General features: G+C 35.7%; 1 protein-coding gene across 1 annotated transcript in view; it reads left to right on the plus strand.

Annotated features, from left to right (window-relative positions):
• Positions 1-13922, plus strand: part of LOC124629907 (neural cell adhesion molecule 2-like) — a 127031-nt gene that overhangs the window by 110415 nt on the left and 2694 nt on the right. The window contains exons 2-9 of the mRNA XM_047163569.1: positions 9996-10108; positions 10399-10597; positions 10960-11091; positions 11498-11650; positions 12414-12504; positions 12728-12830; positions 13256-13414; positions 13665-13779. Of these exons, the coding sequence (XP_047019525.1) occupies positions 9996-10108; positions 10399-10597; positions 10960-11091; positions 11498-11650; positions 12414-12504; positions 12728-12830; positions 13256-13414; positions 13665-13779 (1065 nt within the window). The remainder of the gene's footprint in view (positions 1-9995; positions 10109-10398; positions 10598-10959; positions 11092-11497; positions 11651-12413; positions 12505-12727; positions 12831-13255; positions 13415-13664; positions 13780-13922) is intronic.

Consider the following 13922-nt stretch of genomic DNA (forward strand, 5'->3'; position numbering starts at 1 on the left):
AGAGAGTAAATGTAGCAATAATAACTCTTTGTTTGGACGAAAGCTGAGAGATTGAATCTCGGTTATTTGGATTGCTAAGGCTCGGCTTTCCGTCAAATACTGAAGAGGTTGGATTAACTTCACACACTACTATGTATATGAAATCGAAAATGGAGCTATCTTTTTGGTATGTTTTTATGTTGTATTGCATTCAGCTGATGTCTTAAAATATACTACAATTTAAACAACTGAGGGAAGGTTTCGTTTAAAAACCATTAACATTTTACAATCTGTTGGCATATCTCGAGAAAAAATTCAGCTGTAGCTTTGAATCTATATTTCCCAGAATTTATAAACTTGTTCAAATCCACGCAATACAAAGCACCCTTCCGAACGGATGGTCACATAAAAATAAGAAGCTGAGCTCATCTCGCCGAAATCCTGGACCTTCTACGCACACAATGGAGCACGATCACACTTCAGCAATAACTCATCCTCTAATAAACATTCACAGCCACGCGTGACAGATTTACCTACATTTACCAATATTCACCAACACTCACCAACACTCGCCAACTTTCACCCAACATTTTCTCCAAGAAACATTGGTCACCAAACGTTGGACCATCCCTGGCCCAACATCTGGATCTTACATCTGACAAAGGCACGTGCCCGAATTTTGAAAGCCAATAGATAAAAGCCGTAAATCTCGGCACATAGATATATATTTTCTTTTCATATTTTCTGTCCCTATTTCTCACTTGGAGAATACTGTTTTTGAAATAAGTTCGAAGTTATGAACTTTTTTATTTTATTGTATGAAGGAGATTGTTGTATTTTATTTCAACTGGTGGATTTTAGGATATATCTTTAGACTTCTATAAAAAAAGATAAAAATAGCAGTAATTGAAAGGAGAAGATGGGTTCTGAATACTTCAATCCGAACACTTTACTTAACAATGCAATATAAGTTCTTTTAACGTGAGCGAAAACTGAAGGTCGTAATTATTTATTACTAAGGGTTGTTCACTCAACTACAAAAGGAAATCAGCATTGTTGGAACAACTGAAGTTCAAACAACAGAACATAATGTCAAAGTTCTGTGTTTAACTACATTACAGCCACAGTATGTAAAAGGTACGTTTGACATTAATATCAAATACTGTTCGAAACTCACGTGACATATTGCTATTTTGTGCGGTTCGTTTGTCTGTCCGTCGTCAGGGAAAATTAACCAAGTAGCAAGCTGTCACGTTGACAGTTAATAAGTGTGTAAATTACTTAGTAGTTTCGGGGGATCCGACCAGTGTTGTCGGGACAACTATGTTCTATTTGATCAATTTGCAGAGCAAATTGCTATCGGCGGGTAGTTACGTACAGTGTAATAGATTGCTCAGTTTCAAACGATGATGACAACACATTTCGATTTTGTTTTTTCAAAAAATACTCTGATTTAATTTAACAGATTATAACCCTGCAAAGTAATCCCATCTCGTTTAATACCCAAAAATTAAGTAGAGTTGTCTAAGCGTATTAACTCGCTTTACACTAAGGATTACCCTCGTACTATAATATTAATGATCAAGCTCCACTTAAAATATTAAAATCATCAGTGGTGGCCCATTTTTGTCTCGAACAAAATTACCCGAGCTTTTGAGTTTCACTAATAAGGTCGTATATAAAGCGTACACTGACTACAATGTACCACTTTCAGCTGAGCTGTAGAATCATACGGAATATTTCATGATGACTAATTGGCTAATAGGACGTTATTCACTGGTGTTTGTCTGTGCGCTTGAATATAAATTTGCTTCAGTACCGCAGCCAATTTTCGTGTAAATTAGGCTAAAATTTTGCACTCGGAACGGTGAGGCGTAATAAATTATTTTCGTACGTCTCCTACATATTTCTGTACTGAGATACTTTAATCCGTGAGGTTTTTCCCTAAACTTCTATTGTTGGGTAAACTTTGCTTTTCGCTGAAAATTACATTTATTTCGTGTTACACAGTGAATGCTGTGATCTCAGATTTCAGGAATCTTACGTGACTTGGAGTGAGCGTGCTCTGCTTAGCTCTTTAACTAACGTAGTGCATCAATCAGAAGTGAGTAGTATTACCGGGGTACCTGCGTCAGGGTATTAATAACGTACTCACTCACACTAGCTCAGCTCGTCATAGCACACATGAGATAAGGCGCTCTCTAGAGACCCTTGCATCTTTCTGGGATAAAATTACTGCACGATATTTTGGTGGAGAAATGTTTATATAAATCCAACCCGTTCAGCTATTTCACTTCTATTAATAGGTAGTTATTTACTATTTTGAACTACATAATTTTGTTTAAATAAATAGTTCTCAAAAATGGCTACGAAACGTAGCGCGTAGCTTCGTAGTATCGTAGCAAAGATTGAGAATTATTGAATGAAAACCTCCTCGCATAAAGTTACGTTTTCCGTAGGATTATCGCTCTGTTTCGGAATACGCTGTAACTCAGCTCGCTGAAGCCCAATAAGACGCCGTTAATAAATCATCTTGACAGGTATTACTTCGCACCTTGAGCGTGGCCGTAATTACATCAGACCTACTCCAATATTCAAAATAAACAGATCTCGTAATGAAGATGATTCGAGCTTTGCTACGTAGGAACTATTCGGTTTTATTTGAGCTTTGGATTAGTATGGAGTATTACGTCTCATGATATACAACACCAACATGACGTCAATCATCAATTGAAGTCTAGAATAGCTCTTGATTACTAAATGTATAGAACTTTATATTTTAACACTGTTACGATTTTAGAAACATTATGTGATAAGATTGTTGTTTTTTTAATAAGTCTAATAACATTTTTAAATATATATTTTCGTAACTGGAACAGAGTATATGTACATTAACGGATAATTGCTCTTGATTACATATTCAATTAGTGTACATTGTGATACTAAAAGGACTTGGACAAAACGTGAGTCAGAATAACATGACTAAATTATACATATGTCTCGCCGTAATTAGTAAAAATGAGTTTAATAATTATGAGTAGGTCACATTGTATTCATGTAATTAGCTTATAGCTAATCTATTTATATCCTTGACGAAGGTATTATAGGTTTTTGAGGAGTGGCTCGGGAGGAGTCATGGCGCCCTCACGTACCGCATGACGCAGGTCCTCACCGAACACGGTTGTTTCGGGAGGTACCTGCATCGAATCGGTCGTGAGGAGGCGCCCGGGTGTCACCACTGTACGGACAGCCCCGAGGACACGGTGGACCACACAGTCCAGGAGTGCCCTGCGTGGCAGGGGCACCGCCGGGTCCTCGTCGAGGCTTTGGGCGACGGCGACCTCTCGCGTCCGGCCCTGGTTCAGGCCATGGTTCGGGGCGAGAGGGAATGGGATGCCGTCGCCTCCTTCTGCGAAGCGGTCATGCTCGAGAAGGAGGAGGCGGAACGCCAGAGAGTACGCACCTCTCATCCCGGCCGCCGCGCTGGACCAGGTAGACACCATGGGCGCCGGGCGTCGCGTGATGACTCCCGGCCACCGTAGGCATGGGTCTGTGGGCGGTGAGTTCGGGTGGCTCATCGTCCCTCTGTCTGATTAGACGACAGACCCGTGTCGACGGCGCGCGTTGTTCCACGCGCTCCTCAAAGAGATGTCAGCAACCCCAGCGGGGCCCAGCAGGGCCAAGGCCTGCCGGGGCTGCGGGTTGTTCGAAAGAGATACCGCGGCCCTGGTACATAAACGGCCTATGACGGAACACGACGGTTTTTATTCAGTAAGAGTCTGACACTCCCTCACTGCTGCTAACCCACAGCGGGAGGGGTCATTTGATGATTTTTGACGTCGGAAAAAAAAAAGGGTATTATAGGTTATTTTAAGGACATTACCTTAGCACAATTTTCTTTCTATATGAAATCAGCGTATACACATTTCATTTAAACTGTGTTATCTTCAGGCTATATTTTACGATGGTGACAACGAGAGCAGAGGTAGGCAAATCATAAAAAAGACCCGCCAAAAAATCTTACAAAGTACACAATACATAACATACATAAGTAAGGGGTTTTCTACATATGTTTCCTATACACTTACCTGCCACGGAACTTAATACGGTCGGTAAGCTTTTCTGCAAACCCCAGGTATCGACCAAATATCAATTTTTGAAGCTTCACCGCACACTTCATATGAAAAGGTTCTTCAGTGTTGAGACATCGCGATTATGAACCAACCTTTTTTAAAGTGAGCTACTTAATGAGTTCTGTGAAGGACCTAGGCTCTCGACTTAAGTGAAAATGGGAGACGATATTGTAGGGTAATTTTCTTCGAGATAATTTAAACTGATGTTTTAGACTAGCTCGTTTGTCTAATAGCTAGGGCTAATGGATAGTTTAAAATCCTGGAATCGAAACCTATAAAAGCTATCGTAATTAAACGATCCTAGTTTTCCGATTTAAGTAACCCCTAATAAGGTGAAAAGCATTTAGCTGTTATTTTGTGCCAAACATTCAACGAACTATCCAAGAAGTAGTTCTAAGTTCTGCGAAACTGACACAACGGTTTCAATATCGTGATGAATCATAAATTAGATTCACGGTCCGAAGAAAGGTTAATTAACAATTCATATAGATTTTCACTCCTTCTCACTAACTGTGAAAATTAGATAAACTATTTATGCTAAAGTATATTAATCGTACCTTTTCATCGTATTCAATTGACTGTTTGGAAATAATGTTATTTACGGTACAATTAACTTTTTGATCGCGGTGGTGTTCGTAAAGTAATATGATTGGATTAAAATCGGATTGTGTTTACATCATTTGGTTTATTTTAAACAAATTATTATCTTATACAAAAGTGTAGAGTAACATAATTGATTACAAAACAAAGTCCTACAACGCGTTTGTCTTCCCGTTCCCAATCATACTGAGAGTAATAATTATGGGGAACATTCCCCATAAAATAATTATGGGGAACATTCCCCATAATTATTACTCTATAATAAAGGCATATAATCACTGCGGCAATATATATATACATATATAATAAAGGCATTATAATCACTGCGGGCTACTAAAAACTTATAAAATATTGATCAAAGAACAAGAAATACTTTAATTTCATTTCATTATGTAGGTATACTCTCATAAATAAATAAAGAATCCGTACTTCGCAATCTCGCTTCGTCATCTAAAGCAAGAATTTGTGGTTTTCACCTGATATTCGTGACCAGTTTTCATTCGACATCTAATAGACATGTCTGTCTAAACCCATTTCACAACGACAGTTTTCCGTTTCAAACGACGATTTCAGTTACAAAACGATCAAACTATCTACGTTCCTATAGTTAAAATGGATTTTTTTATTCAATCGTGTGTGAAATTATATTTTTGAACTGATCTTTTACCTTTTAGGTATTTTTACATTGAACTTTGTACAGGTAATCCAAATGTGTAGTTGGAACAATGAAACGGTGTGTCACATTTAAGAATAGTGTATGTGGCACAGACTTAAACAGATATAATGTTCGTAAATTGTCTCAGTGATCGATAATAAAATTACCCCAAAATACAAACAACCGAAATTCACCTTCTTATAATATTAGTATAAACAAAATTGCGTATCCTTACATAACAGAATACCCAAATGTAAAGAATATCAGCGGATTTTCTCAATTTCGTTAAAAGAACCACAGTCATTTGTTTACTTTACTCTCTCGAAACGAGTGGAAACAAATTTCAGTGCGTTGTCGAGCGTTTAACATTCTTCATGGGGCCTAATTTACAACGTTGGAATACAAAACAAATTCGTTTTCTTTTATTTTTATAAGGACGCGAATGTGAACGTTATTAAACAGAGCGAAATCATGTGTAAACATTTCAGGAACTCTTTTCATTTTCCCTTTCTTAGAATTTACATTTATTATCAAAGGATTTTTTAATTTTATGAAACCTCGGAAACCTCGGCGGTGTTATGTTATTTCAATGGTATTTAAAGCTATTGCTGTTTAATTAGGTTCAACAGCTACGATTATTGTCTTTGTTCTTAGTGCTAATTAACGTTCAGTTAATTTTATTGTTTTTATTGGTATGCATAATACAAATTAATAATAGTTAGATTAGATATAATAGTTTGATAGATAAAATAAAATAAGAAGACTCAGTTTTATCAGTTTAAAAATACTTGTATCTAGTAATATTTTTTGACACACTACCGCTCAAACAATTGTTCCTTGCAATAAAGCTAATGACAAAAATGATCCCGAAACAATTCGCTCAGAACTGTTTACTATATTCCCCTACATCACGTTTACTCGTGACACGTAACAGTCATGACGTCACACAAGAACTTCGTTAATACAAAGATTCCATTTCGTTACATTTCGGCATAGTCCTGTCGCCATGTAACTTGCTAATGGACGTCAAGTAGCATTAAGATGAAGTTGTGGAGTTTATGCCACGCCCGTCCCCAACTTTGACCACTTCTCATGTCCTTAATGTTTTCCTATGGACATTAAACTTTTGTTGACAACCTCTGACTTAGCTACTTATCTCGCTTGAGTGCTGACGACAAAAATATTGATGTTCCTACTTTTTTAATGAAGTCTTATCATAAAGTTTTTGGAGTGGATGCTTTTGGTACGAGCAACTGGTGCCTTTTAAACTCTAGATACATACAATATTGCTGTTGTTTACATTACTTGATTTAAAATTATAAATTAAACTCAAACGTGATATTGACTCACCTTAATATTAATCTGAGAATTTTCAGTCAAGTACAACGGAGTGGTAAACAAAATTTGAATTTCATGAAACAAACACCTAATTATACCTACACCGGTGTCTAACAAACAAATGTGAACATTAATCAAAACAATGCTGATCATTAAGAAGCCATGGCTTTTCTCAGCCTCTAATTATTTTTGTGTTATATTTTAAAAACCTCCAAAAGTTATTGTTGGTCGTTACTCATCTTAGTAATAAGTGTCAAAATGATTTATTTCTTGCTCACTTATTGGGGAACAGCTTTCCATTTTCTTATTTTCATCTGTTTGAGCCGCTAGTTTTTCTCTCGGATATTTTTCCTAAAACCGATTATTTGGCAAACCGAACGACAGGCTTACACGAATAATTGAATGTCGTGCGAAGTAACATGCTGACGTGTGAGTGATGAAAAATTATTTTAACCGTTTGCATCATTATTCAATGAAAAGAAAACTGGCAGACGTCGTGAACCACATTTTGTTGTGGCGTAATCTGCATTTCATTTTTCTTCCGTGACAATCTGCTGCCAGCCTAAAATGTGCCAATCTGACCTAATCATCATATCATTATGCATGATGGAACTCATCTATGCGGTGAATGCCGTGAATTGTCACCTGCTATAATGAAAATCGATAAAATAATTGCAGTATTCGACGGGATTACCTGCAAAACTGATCGTAATTAGGCTGCGATAACAGTGCTTCAGGCACAAGCCTGTATTATATCATCGTTCGATCCATTCCAGTCCAACTGGGAATGGAACTTGTCATTGCAATTGACATTTAATTAGCATATGTCATGATCTCAGGATGCAATCCAAATAATACGAGCGTCTATTAGCTGTATAATGTGTAATAATATAATGATTGGGATATATAGCACCACATTGAAATTACGTAAATTAATGCCCCAAAAGTCAGTGTGAATAGCAAGCCATGGGCTTTCCCATTAATAGTCTGAGATTTATTTCCCATAGCTTCTGTTCGGCCCGCCTTATTGAAAGACTCTTTGATTGGGGAAGTTGGAGAATGTTTCATTCATTATTTTGATGGCTTCACTGTCAAAAGCAAATTAGGCAATTAAGGAGAGTATTCACTGATTTATTTTATTGATGGCTGCTTCTTTGCTGAAATGAAATCGAGAAGCTCGATGCCTAGGACTGCAAAAGTTTTATAGGGTATTCTGACAATATTAATAAGTGAATTCTCATAGTAACTTCTGTAATATTTTGTGTCTGAAAAGAAGTTTGTTTATTGGAAGAAATTGGTACGGTAACACAAGGATACATATTACCTTTTGTTGTAATTATGTGTTTGTAATTTGTCTCTTTATACATCCAAGGAAAATGAACAGCATAGGTAATTCACGGCCAGTTATCACGCTTGACACACTCCACGCAGGTACATAATTACAAATACGTAGGAGGTACCATAGCGTGTCAAGCCTCTCATGAAATATATTTGTTTAGACAGGCATGCCTTCCATTAAGGAAATATAATATTTTGAGATCTTCCTTATACTATGCGGTTCATTAATATACGCTTAACGTCAAGTGACGAGGGATTAATTTATGCATTAACATATTCGTACCTAGTTTTACTGCCTGAAAATCTTTGACGTTAATGAATTGAGAAATGTGTGATGAATATTTCAGAAAAACATTGTGAATCTCGGTAAAATATTTGGTATATTTCATGTATAGTCGTTAAATTCGTTAGTTCATAGTAACTGCTTCGTCTGAGCGCTTTAAGAGCTTATCCTCCGTTCGCGAGCTGTAAAGACCATCTGCTGCCAACATTTATCAAACAAAAAACTACTCTTTTAATTGTAAATTACGGTTGTAATTGCAGTAAATGATCGTTCTCTCAGCGCTAAGCGCGATTATAGTCGCTTTAAATTCAAAAGGGATTTTATTGCAGATAGCAAATTAGATACTGTTGAGTTCATATTTCTTTATTTCCTCAACTGTAACTTATTTTATAGAAGCGTTTGTATCAGAAAAATATTGCACATGAAGTTGTGTCTATATTCGTAATTGTATTTCAAATTACCTAGTACAGAACAAAGTTCAGTGACTAAGCTGTCTGCTACTGAAGGTTATTTAACCATTAACCCATAACTGAAGACCCATAACTAATTTTAAAATACATTAAACACGCATATAATGGCTTAAAAACCTCACTGTCTGGTCATCATAGCTCATTCTAGGTCTCTAGGCATTTACATGCTATGTACATAGTTAGGTCATCGCCCTACCACCGGGCACTCCTCTATATGCGTCCACGCCCCTCGCGACACGGCCAATTACTTAGGACATGACCATGATAAAAGTAATAAACGTATGCCATTCGGAATAAAACCTAAAACTAGTTTGTGTGTAAACGAATCGCGTTGTTCGTTGAAATTAAATTATTTTATGACGTGAGGATTTCAAAACTAGACGGATACCTGTGGGAAATGTGTAATTTTTATGTAAATTCGCTCTCCTTTTTTCCTCTAAATTTTTTCCAGAGTAATAAATTGTAAGTAGTCCTTCCGCCAAATAATTGCCTGCAATAATAAATCAAAATTGCAACATATTATTCAACTATACCGTGCTCATTAAATATTACAGGTATGCTTCCAGAAATTGTTATATTTGCGTACATTTATGATTAAACAATTGAAACCTGAATTACGATTTTCTGAAATACAAAATGTGTATAGAGCACCTCGCTTCCAATTAATATTGAATTGCAAGAATGTACTTAATATAATTTTAATAAATTGAAATATTGTGTTTAACTAAAATAAACATAAGTTTAAATGGTTTAATACTTGCAATGCAGGAACCGTGGAAGTTACCGAGGCGACTGGACAAAGTTTTGACTGACCGGAATTTGTGCACACAACAAGTTTCGTTATTCATAGTTCCGAGTCACATCAGTGTTTAAGACCTCTTTATAATTGTGCTACAATGTTAAGCAACGTTTTTTTGCTATGCATAATACTTCAGGATTTTCAACTAACAATATCAAACGGTTACGCTGAATAAAAAAATATAAATTCCTCTTACGTTTTCTTTAATATCCTAGATAAAAATAACGTCCGAATTGGCAACCTTCCCCTTTTGGGAAGTTAGTTTAACATTAGCTGAATGTAAAGCATGCTTTAAACTTTAAAAAAAAACCTAATTTACATTCGAAAAAAATATACTATTTTCCTTATATACCTATTATTTATCTTAATCAAAATTAATTTATCTTTCTTTTAATTCCAGTTCGACCCGATGAAGAGTTACCAGAGCCGACTCTTCGCATCATGGCGAGGTCAACGGTCTACAACGTGGGCGAGACCAAAGCAATCTTTTGTAAAGGACAAAATCTAATAGAGGTACCTACGCATCTAAAACCTTTTGTTCTAACTTCTGTAGATTATGTTTAACAATAAACTGAAACCCTTTCAAGACTAGTGAATATTATAAATGAATACTATGATCACCTAATACAATTACTATAAGGTTATATAATTCTTACTGAGTGGTTTATAAAATAAGATTTGAATTTTTGTCGGGGCACTGATTGAGCAATGATTCTACCAACACGAGTAACTTTACAAATGTTCTTGGCACAAGGGACAAGTTGACTAAAACAAGTCTAATCACCATCAAACTTTTCTTCCAGCCTATTCAATGGTTGTCCCCCTCGGGCAAAGTAGTCGAGGAGCGATCTACCAAGAATAGCAGAGTGTTCGTGGAACGCAAGACTGAGGATGATGGGGTCCTGGTACCCCTCATCATTCATCGCATCAAGATCAGCGATGGAGGCAACTGGACCTGCAAAGCTGGCAATCTTTCTGAAACGAAAGAGTTTATTGTAGGAGGTAAAGATTTTTTTTTCTATTGTCTGAAAATCAAACGAAGTCGGATTCCGATTTGAAAGAATCCATATAAATAATTTTAGTACTAGGCATAAGTTTTTGTAACTCCCGTGGTATGGGTACACGACACCGAGCGAATTGATAAAAAAGCTACCCTTCTACAAAATCGAAGATGAATATAATGCACAAAAAATAATATAAACCGACGATTAAGGAGACGACAACGGAGTGTCAGAATTTTGCTAACCGTTCGATGAGCCTTTCTTATACCTGAGCCACAATAGCTGTTTTGAATATTCCACAAATTAAGCAACAATACTATATGAACGTTTTCTTTTTAAAACATTTTATTTTGTAATTTCCAGAGAAAGTTAATATCGCCGACAAGAATGTCACCCTGGAAGGCGAGGAGGGCAAATCAGTGAAGTTGACTTGCGAAGCCAACGGGTATCCTCTGCCAGTCGTCGTTTGGTACAAGGATAAGCAGCAAATTAGAGGTAAAATTATAGTAAAAATCCTGGGGAATAGTTAATATACATATATATTTGAAGTAAAATTGCTGAGATGAAATTAAAACTTACAAAAAGTGCCCTGTTTCATCTATCTTCTTTGTAGAACAGAAATAAGACATACCAATGAAAAAGGATTTGTTAAAATATTACTCTTATTTACAAAATTATAGACAAAACCTTTAGTACAAAAGACAATTAATAATTTCAATTATTGGTTACCACATTAAACACAGTTGAATAAACAATTTCAAAGGCTATTCTATAATTGGTAGCTAACCATTTAATATTATTTTGTTTTTCACCACAATGGACAACTAAATGTTATTTGAATAAATATTTCTGTATATCAAGTACTTTATTTTGTACTAATATGTCTGTTTTCTTTTTCTAGATAAAGATGAGCCCAAGAAGTATTCAATCAAGCAAGACAACACGTTAGAAATTAAGAAACTCAATCACGCCGATGTTGGCCTTTACGTGTGCAAAGTTAGGCAAAAGGCCTTGTCCCACTACACTGAAAAGACTGTCCATCTTTCTGTACAACGTAAGTTACTTAAAAGACCCATATAATGTCATAACAACATGTTTTGTGCAGTAGACAGCTGCCAGTTTTCAAGGAATGATAGCATTTTTGTTCTGACTGACAGCATTCTGTCAACTGCGCCAAAAAACTATTAAACCTGATAAAAGGTATGTTACACTTACGTAAAAGCCAATTAAAGTAACTTAAGTAAGACTTAATGTACACAACTGATATCAAAAGAAGATTTCAATATTATTTTTTAATATTTCAAAATATTTATGCATAAAGTAATGTGAAATGTTGAGACTGTTATTTCATACGTTTTTCATGACGCGAAATGTGTGTAATCAGCAACGTACTTTGATACTATAAAAAATAAACATCAATTTACGGATTGCAATATTCTGAACGATTGATTAAAAGATAATTCTCAACTGAAAAGTTTTCAGCTCGTGATAACAGTTTTCATTTGCACAAATTGTAGCCAATCTTGCAATGAAAAATGGTTTTTGCATATTTCAATGAAAAATTGTGTTTGCATATAGGGTGCTAATTTATTTATGTTTCGATTTACAACATAATTTTTTCATTGTATAATAGAGTGCATGAAATTCACGTTCAAATCAAATCAAAATCAAAATATTCTTTATTGTACACCAAGACACAACACAGGACATCACAACATACAAAAACACAGTACAATCGGCGGTCTTATTGCTAAATAGCAATTTCTTCCAGACAACCTTTTTATCACGTTTTATGACAAATAAAAATATTTTTTCAGATAAACCAATTTTGTACAACATTGACACTCAAATGATTTACACGAACCAAAAATACAAGACTGAAGAGGTTTACGCTATTTTAAATGATACGTGAGTACAATTTCAATACATTTTATTTAAATAATATATTTATAATATATTTTTAATTCTATGCGTAAACAAACTAGCAATTGGTAACTCGATAGTAAATCGCGGGGCCAAATAATTCGTGGCAATACAATAAAAGACTGTAAGACCCGAATTTATTGATAAAAGCCTGTCATCACTTATATCGAGCAAGATGTACTAAATTCTAAAATGTGTTCTCTTTCAGCAAAAACGTGACTTGCAGTGCCATTGCCAACCCCCCACCCACCTACAGATGGTATAGGAGAAACAACGGATTCGATGGCGACCCAATCTCCGATCCCGATACGGTAAGAAAACAGCTCCATCCAGATGCACTATTATTAGTGCTAGCATATGCATGCAGTTGGATAATCTCCTTATGTAAGAACAGACGCCGTAGTCGATTATTAAGGCTTATGTAAAGAACGATGATGGATATCGTCATTATTACTTCTCACTATATTTTTTGAGATCTTTTTGACACTTCACGTATTATTATAACTGCCACTAAACCAAAAGTGACGATCACGGGCGCTATCATAATAGCCTAACAGGTTTCTCCGCTTCAACATTTCTTTCGTAAGGAAAAATAGAATAAATCTCATAGACCGACCACTATAGCCAGTTAAATATTATTCAAATTGAAACGATAGTGAAATTTAAGAGCAATCTTATTTTCCTATTTTATCTTATTTTTTATAACAAGACTCTTTAATAAAAACTGTTCTTACAGGTGATCACTTCAGAAGATGGGACCAACTCCGTGCTCATACTGAGAATTAGGGAAGAAAGCGACTATGGTGAATACAGGTGCTCTGCTAGCAACACCAAGGGCTCCGAGTCCATCATCTTCCACATCAACCCTGGTTCCAGACCTGAGCCCCCAGATTCCGTGAGTTTTATTTTATTTTGAAGAATTTTAGTTTTACCTGCTGAAGCCGTCTTGGTTTAAAACAGTTTGAAAAAGAGTGAAGTTTGAAACAATTCAAGTACTTAAGTATAATGAGAAGACGCTTTTATAGAAATGAAACTTTGACCACACGTACAACATCTATTTCTTAAACATATTTTGTTATTGTTTTTCTTTTTGATTTGGAAAATAGATCAATAATGGATTGATGTTATTTATTAATGTGTTACAGGTCAGCCTGGTTGGCGCCAATACCACTGATCTCACTTTCAACGTGACTTGTTCAACTTGCATCTTCGCAACTGGTGATGAAGTTTCGTTAGACCCAAAGAACCTGACAGTTATTGGTATGTATAATCCTTTTACTAAAACCGCATTTTGTGCCTCCTAAAATATGCTAATTTCCTTCCACAACTTTTAAATATACCAGAAAATATAAATTGACTGGGTGCATGTACTTGCCAAACTTACAAAATATAAATATAACTTG

Source organism: Helicoverpa zea, chromosome 4 (assembly GCF_022581195.2).
Source record: "Helicoverpa zea isolate HzStark_Cry1AcR chromosome 4, ilHelZeax1.1, whole genome shotgun sequence".
Classification (NCBI taxonomy): Eukaryota; Metazoa; Arthropoda; class Insecta; order Lepidoptera; family Noctuidae; genus Helicoverpa; species Helicoverpa zea.